This window comes from Labrus mixtus, chromosome 3, assembly GCF_963584025.1.
Source record: "Labrus mixtus chromosome 3, fLabMix1.1, whole genome shotgun sequence".
Taxonomy (NCBI): domain Eukaryota; kingdom Metazoa; phylum Chordata; class Actinopteri; order Labriformes; family Labridae; genus Labrus; species Labrus mixtus.
This window is the reverse complement of record NC_083614.1, coordinates 33,950,520-33,958,759: the sequence shown is the minus strand read 5'-3', so window position 1 is coordinate 33,958,759 and position 8,240 is coordinate 33,950,520. Positions and strand designations below refer to the sequence as shown.

Below are 8,240 nucleotides of genomic sequence, written 5' to 3'. Positions count from 1 at the left end.
ATGCAAATACACCAGTAATCACAAACAACTGCTCTCTTAAATTATAACAGAATTTATTTAAACAAAGCAACATCAATCCAAAATCAATGAACTTAATCAAACAAATAACTATCATAAACTAATCTAAGCAAACAAACATTATCAAGCCAGGCTTGTGAAAAGGGTGTGAATGTTTGTGTGTGTGTGTGTGTGTGTGAGAGAGAGAGGGGGGAGAAGAAAAGGGGGAGATAACTTCGTCCCACGTGGTCGCTCACGATGGCGCACCTAACAAAGGCCTGGGTGGATGCGTGCATGTGCGTGCGTGTGAAAGAGAGAGAGAGGGGGGGGGAGGTTACTCCGTCCCGCGTGGTCGCCTTTCCGATGGCGCACACCTAACAAAGACCTAATGTGGCCTTAATGTCTGAAAGAGGCCGAGTTCGGCCCTACACGATATGTGTCTCTGAGGCGTCTGGATAGCCTTGAGTGTATAAATCTCTCTCTTTGTGTGTGTGCATGTATGGCCTATTTGCGTAATGGCGCGGTGGGGGAGTTAGTCTCCCGATATACGTCTACCCGAGAATATGTGTGTGTTAGAAAGAGGGGAGGAAATGGGAGGAAAAGAGGAGCGTAGAGGAAGAGAGAAATGCGTGCCTGAAGAGGCCGGATCACAGTCTAACTCCCGCGTCACAACTCGGAGTAATTCCCTTCATTCACAGAAACAAACCAGTGGCCGAATTCAAGTTAATACGACTTACACTGGCCTTTCTGATCGGAAGAATAACACCCGGGTATAACGCTGTTACGCTAAACACATACAGGACGCAGCGGTCCGAAACAACAACAAGAGTTTTAAGTCGGTAAAACTCAGGACGCAGCGGTCCAACAAAGATAAAAATTACAGTTTCTGCACAAATCAAACAATTGTTAAAAACACTCTCTAAAGCTAATTCTGCCCAGACCTAATTAAGCCTCACTTGTGAATCGCTTTGCCTGCGATTGGTGAAGGAAAAGGAGTCCGGCGATAAAACAGATCTTCTGTCCGTCCTGGTGTAGAGGCGTCTGATGGCGGCGAGGGTCCCTTACGGCAAGAGCGGCTTCGTTGGTTCTCCGTCGAGGGGAAAGATGTCCGTTTATGTCCTTTCGTGCAGGACGGAATAAGGCCGTTATCTTTCTGATAAACTGTTATAGCCTAACGCTCTCCGAGAAACTGAGATGCGTTCACTGGACAATCCGAGCTCGGAATTTGGAACACTGCCGGCCGCGGATTACCTGCGCGCCAAAACTTAAAACAAAGGAAGATTGTTGCAGGAAACAAGAGGTGAGCTTTGGTCTCCGAGCACTTAAGTCAGCGCGTGGAAAGAGAGAGAACAAGGGGAGTCTCAGAGTTTTATCACCTGGCCGCCTTCCTGTGGGGTCTCCCTCAGGTTCCGGTCCCCCCTTTACGTCACACGTAGGTGTGAAGTACCGCAGGGAATTCTGGGATAAAGAGTCCTTTTGGGCCTCTTGGTGATCTTAAAGGCCCAAGTCCATGGTTTGACTGTCCTAAGCCTGCGTGGCCCAACAACCGTCTTACATCCCCTCTACTGGTCACGTACATACTGCATATTGCGACCACGTGGCATTACTGTTCTGATTAAATGCACAGCCAACACTCCAAACAGACGCATGGTGCATGGTGCATGGTGCAGTGGTAAAAGCAAGTAAATCTCCAGCAGCCTTGATCATCACTTGTTGGCTATGATGTGTTTTTGGGGACCTTTCTGGCTTATCAACTATCAATTTATTTGTATCACTGTCTTTGCACTGGAGCTTTTTCTGCTAAATAAATTGATTTAAAATGGCTGCCTCAACGTTTCAATGAATCTTTTCTTAAACATACACTCTGCAGAGACTCACAGCTGGGAGGAGGATGTTCCCTCAACCACCAAATCCAGACTCATAGGTCAAAGAGTTTAACTTGAAGTATTAAATGGAAAGAGTTGTGGAGATATTCAGTGGATGCTGATCAAATGACACCATATGGTATTCTCCATTAATTAGCTCCAAGCTACTCACAGTTTGTAGTCCAAATGGTGTGGTGTTGCGCTCTGATCCCAAACGCTAAAATACCAACGCCTTGTCACACCTCTTTGAGTCTCCTTTCCTTATGTCACCTTGTTAAGAGTCTAGTTCAGTTACATTTAGGATTTTAAAAATGAAGCACATTCCCCCAAGTTTTGTGGGGAAATGTGTGTGTTAATGGTCAAATCAGTAAGAATATGTAGTGAGTGAGATGATAAAGGTATCTTACTATCTGATCATTAAGGAAACATGTTGAAGTGCTGGCTTCTCTGACAACAATGCAGCAGCCAGTATGTCCTCCTTCTAACTTTAGATTCTGCTCCTGAATGCTCTGGATTTGTTTGAGACCAGAGAAGGGAGGTGCTTTTAAGGCGACCCCCCCCCCCCCCCCCACACGGCCGTTTTGGACGCCCCTCGGTTTGCCAGATATGAGAGCAGTTATCAGGTCAACATGTGTTGCAGCGATGGAAGCGGGCAAGAGAAGTGATTCAGATAGAAGTGATTGTACCCGACCTAAAAAGCCTCTGCATGTTTCTAATAAGCTCTCGGGAGACAGCTCTACAATGTTTTGAAATTTGACTGCAGTACACACTGTAAACATTGAGTTACACTTTCCTCCTTTAATGAATCATGGCTATCCGTTATTATTTGCATTGACAGACGTATGTGTGTCATTATGTTTTTATTACTCGGAAAGGAAAGTCAGATAACACAGAGATGATAAAGAAAGGTAGATATATGACACCCAAATGACACGCCTTTGAAAATTTGCCTTGACTGCAGAAGATTTGAATGTGCTGAAAAAAGCCATCACAGCCTTTACATCGCAGCAGAATTTGAACATCACTGGAACCGAAGCTACATCAAGAGCAAACATCTGCTTAAGTTATATTCAGAGACACACTGAGTCGAAGAAACGGCAAGATGAGGTGAGTGTGAACAATTCAGAATATCTTGCACACAATTTTGTTTAAATATCTCTTCATTAGCTCTCAAACCCCTTTCTTCTGCTCCTTTTATTCCCCCCACCACGCTTATTCATGATTCATTTTTGTCATTTTAAAGATTCTTATGCTTTTTGTTTCTGCCATCTCAGCCAGGTTCAAATGAATCTTTGTTTGTTGAATTATTCTTGCAAAAGTAAACTTTTATCTTAGATTACAGTGTTTCCAATGTCCATTCTGCAGCAACAGCAGTATAAAGGCTCAAAGTTCATACATTTTATATCAGGTTGCACAATGATTTATAAAATGACTCAGAGTTCTTACAATACGGCAAATCCCACTGGAAAGTCTGAATATGCAGTCTCAGAAAAGGGTGCAATCGGGGTATAAATTCCACATCATATGCATATTATGCGCTTGATTATTTGACAGGCCTAAACTCACACATGCTGTGGGCATATATCTCAAAGTGGATTGGTCCATATCTGTGGAGAAGAGACAAAAATTCCTAACTTTGTCTAGAACGTCAGGCAGCCTATCTGGTAACTACAGTATCCTAGAGGGCACATTATTTGTCATTTTGTTGCTCTATATTTGCACACCAATACCCAGCCATGTTGGGGCCCAGAGGGGCTGCTATCAGGTTTATCTAGAATACCCAACTGGAGCAGGCCAATACTGTCCCCTATTACCATGGAGGACCCAAATAGGGTGATGAAAAGCTGTAGGTTAGCTCCATACAGAGAGAATGTGGCCAACTTTGGACCCATGTTTGCTGACCAAATGGTAAGCCCATTTCTTTCTAGTGTATCACCCTCATGCATTCTGATCCCAAAATGTCAAATACTAACTCCTCTTTGAGTCTCTATTCTTCTTCCTTATCTCCCCTTGTTAAAAGTTTAGTTCAGTTACATTCAGGATTTTAAAAAACTGAAGTTGTTACATTTTGTGGGGAAATGTGTGTGTGGTACTTCACCCGTTGAAACATGAATCTATATTGACGGATTCAGCTGCTGAGCTGGCAGCGGCCCCGGCGGCAAGCAGCGGCCCTGGCGGCAGCAGCCAAGACACAAGACCGGCCTGTCGGCAGCAGCCGTCTCGCCGCTATATTTATATTTTTTCGCCATTATCAGCTTTCTCCATAGAGCCTGTTAGCATAGCTTCCAAGCAATATGCCGGACGTTAAGTTTCGATTCTGGGAGTGAGTTCCCACCCACTGATCTGTGATTGGTCTGTAGCTTCAGTGGTCAAAAATATGAGGAACTAGCGTTGTAGTTTCACCCCGCTAACCGCAACAGCTTCAAGTGACGTAAAATGACGATTTCTGCGTAACAGGAAGCTCCTTTTCAGACTCAGAAATACAAAGATTTCACATCTCAGGGGAAAATGAGGGCGGGATGCACGACCATTCAAAAATACTACCAGGTTTCTAATGATACAAAGATTAATGCTAATGGGTGAAGTATCCCTTTAAGGAAACATGCTATGTTGAAGTGTTGGCTTCTCTGACAACAATGCAGCAGCCAGTATGTCCTCCTTCTAACTTTAGATTCTGCTCCTGAATGCTTTGGATTTGTTTGGACCAGAGAAGGTAGGCGCTTTTAAGGCACCCCTGGTTCAGATAGAAGTGATTGCACCCGACCTAAAAAGTCTGTTTCTGTTTGCATGTTTCCAATAAGCTCCAAAAGCAGAAACGTGCTCAAACTATAGCCGTTTTCACATCTGCACTCCGGATAATATCTAGATAATTGCAGGAGGACTGCTCCGGAGATTCTCCCGACCTAGCCGTTCACATATGCTCCTCTCAGCGGGGGACTTTCCCTGTCAGAGGGAAGGGGCCGCGGTAAGACGTGACGTAAATAAACAACGCGGAAGTAGCAGCCGAAGCAACAGAGTCCGCTACACGACGTTACAATGAGAATATTTGTCTTTATATCAATGCTATGTGTAATCCAATGGAATGACAACATCAACAAAAGAAAGGAGAACAACATACTGACGAACAGAAAACAGAATGCAGACGTTTAATTAGAGCACGGAGATCGTAGTGGTGGCGTGCAGACACTTTAGACAGTCACTGTATAAACGTCATTCTCTTTCTATTGGCTCGAAGTGAAATCTCCGGAGTATATGCTGCCGTGTTCAGACATCAGCTCACTCAGATTTTCTACGGAAAAAAAATAGGGGTCTGGCCGGAGAAACTCCGGGTAAAGTCCCTGGAAAAATTTGACTGTTTGCGTTCACACATAACCTAAAGACCCTCCGGGAAGCCTAATCTCTGGAGTTTTACAGGAGATTTGTGAAAAGGGTTTAAGTTCAATATTGGAGATGGAGGGGCGGGGGGAGACAGCGCTCTACAATGTTGAACATTTTAACTGCAGTACTCATTTTAAACACTAGGTGTCTGAGTTACATATTGCTCCTTTAAAACATCTTTTCTTCATGGGAGACGAACAGTAAACATCCAAACATAGCACACTTCAAAGCAAAAAAAATTAGGTGCTGATGTGTTTAAATGTTTGTTTTTTTATTCTCCATCAGTGCTGCTCAGAGTCAAACCACACTGGAGTCCCTGCAGTGCCACTTCACCTGGGACCTGGACCGCAAAAGGTCAATACTATTACTTCTCAGGGACAAGATGGAAGACATCCGCACCGAGGAGGGAAATCGATGGCTGGGCCACATTTACAACCTGTGGGGGTTCATTCAGTATAAGCTGGGGTTAAATGAAGAGGCTAAGAGTTTGTTTCAGAAGGCTGCAGAGACCCTCAACAAGCTGAGAGATGCAGATGTGGGTCCTTGGTTAGTGGTGAACTACGGGAACCTGGCCTGGCTGCACCACCACCTGGGAGATCTAGAGGAGAGTCAGGCTTACCTGTCAAAGGTTGATGACCTGATGGAAAAATACTCATCTCCATCCCAGGACGACCTCCATCCAGAGATCTACGCTGAAAAGGCCTGGACCCTGATGTTCTTAAGAGAGGATAGGAAGGACATGAATCTGGTGGTTGATTACTTTGAGAAAGCTGCCAGGATGCAGCCGGACATGGTGGAGTGGAACACCAGCTATGTCATAGAGTCAGTCAATGCTCATAAGCACAACAACACAAGTCTGAACCCTGATGAGTACAACAACACAAGTCTGGACCCTGACCTCTTGGAGAGAATGAGACAAGCCAAGAAACAGGATCCAGAGAATTTGTACCTCGCTGTTCTCTACCTTGTGCAATGTGCTAATAAAGGCGAAAACATTCGAGATCAAATCCGTGAGATAGCCGAACAGGTTTTGAGAAGTCCCGTCTGTAGCTACGATTGTCTGAGAGAAATATTAAGGGTTTACCAATGGTACTTAGGTGTTGATGAGGCCATTGATTTGGGAGAAGAGGCTCTGCTAAAACATCCAGATCAGCGTTATCTGAAGAGATGGGTTGCACTCTGCTACAGAAAAAAGATTTTGGACAGCAGGGGGGGCCCCCTAAGACCAGGCGTGATGGACAGAGCCATCAGTCTCCATGAGGACCTCATCTCTCTTTACCCTCACTCTTCACTCTTGAAGAAAATTGACCTCGCAACTATCTATGCAAAGTCATGTGACAGCAAGGCCAAAGCTGAGCAGATATATCAGGAACTGCTGGACAGAGATCTGGAACCTGGAGAAAAACAGATGCTTTACAACAAATATGCAGATTACTTATTCTTTGATCGAAAAGACTCCCACAGGTCGACACAGTATCACATGAAGGCAGCAGCAATACCAGAAAATTCCTACTTCCGTAAGAAAAGCATCAGAATCCTGGAGGAGAAGAAAGACAGAGGCATAATGTGCAGAGAAATAGAGGAGTTTCTCAGAAACCTGCAAGAGCCAACGCAGTAAAGATAGGGAGGCAAATTTAGGGGGAACAATTTTGTCCAAGCAAAAAAAACCCATCTAATTTCTACGAAGGCGTTTTGCTTTCACGTGGTAATAAAGAGCAAAAGAATCCTGAAGAAGAATGAAAAACAGGAGGGGGCCAATTCTGCCAGGGCATCCAAAAAACAAGGATAAAAACTAACTAAAAACTAATTTCTTGTCATTCAAAACTATTTGAAATAAATTAAAGGAAGGTTTATTTTTTATTATTTTCTTAATTATTTTTATTTTTGGGCTTTTATGCGTTTATTTAGAGATAGGACAGTGGATAGAGTTAGAAACAGGGGAGAGAGAGAGAGAGAGAGAGAGAGAGAGAGCGAGAGAGAGAGAGACAGAGAGAGAGAGTTGAGAACGACTTACTAATTCAGGACGGAGTTCCCTTCATGACATCACAAAGGGCAGTAGCCCCTTGCATCCAGAGTGGATTGAGAACAAGAAACTTCACACACATGTTTTGAGGAGCTCTGAGACTTATTTAAACTGGTTGAAGAGGAGGAGGATATGTGATCTTTAAATCTTACACCCTAGCTCCTGGTAGGTGTGACGTCCTCTGTAAAACACGGTCGTCATGGTGAATACTTAATGAAGAAATGTGTGAATTGTGATTATCATGTATTTTGCTTCTGTTGTGTTTTTTCAATGCTGTATTTTCAGTTTTTAGAATTAATGGATTTTATATGAATGTGCTTCGCTTTGGAAATTTAAAGTCCTCATTGTTCATGTGAAAATGTATTTGCTGTGTGACCTGAAAATTATATATTAAGATGCTCCTGTTTGCTCAAGCTGTGTTTAAGCTTTATACCAATAAATGAACAGTGTGCACACCAAGAAATCGTCTTGAAGTTGTTTGTTTCAGTGGTTTCACCTTCTTCAGTTCTAAACTATCAGGAGGACGGAGCTAGAAAGTTAAGCCTCGTCAGATCATAAGTGTCCTGATTCTGCTAAAGCCTATCACACTAAACGATTTTTAAAATCCTGAAGGGGACATATTATGATAAATCCACTTTGTGTTTGTGAACATATATCTGAGTAACCTGAGAGTCTACTGACCCACAACATGTGAAATAAACCATCCAGTCCTTTGTTTGTGGTCTGCATAAGTCTTACAACACAGAGAAAAATGCTCTGTTTCAAATGTGCTCTCCTTGTGATGTCACAGTGGGATTCTGGTAAAAAAAAAAATCCCCTCCCCTTCCCTGGTATCTCCACCCATGGACTCCACCCCCAGACTAAAAAAAAACTTTTGCGCAGGTCGGCCATTTTCATTCTCACTACAGAGGAGTGATGTCATTGCATTTAAAGAGACACACACACCAAAACGGAGCGTTCTGAGAGAGCTGGTTTAT

The 8,240-nt window shown here is 43.6% G+C and overlaps 1 protein-coding gene across 1 annotated transcript; it reads left to right on the top strand.

Annotated features, from left to right (window-relative positions):
* The first annotated feature begins 2,804 nt into the window (after positions 1–2,804).
* Positions 2,805–7,726, top strand: LOC132971890 (interferon-induced protein with tetratricopeptide repeats 1-like). The gene is made up of 2 exons (XM_061034659.1): positions 2,805–2,969; positions 5,526–7,726. Exons 1-2 carry the CDS (start codon positions 2,965–2,967, stop codon positions 6,856–6,858), a joined length of 1,338 nt encoding a protein of 445 aa, XP_060890642.1. The 5' UTR covers positions 2,805–2,964; the 3' UTR covers positions 6,859–7,726.
* The last annotated feature ends 514 nt before the right edge of the window (positions 7,727–8,240 follow it).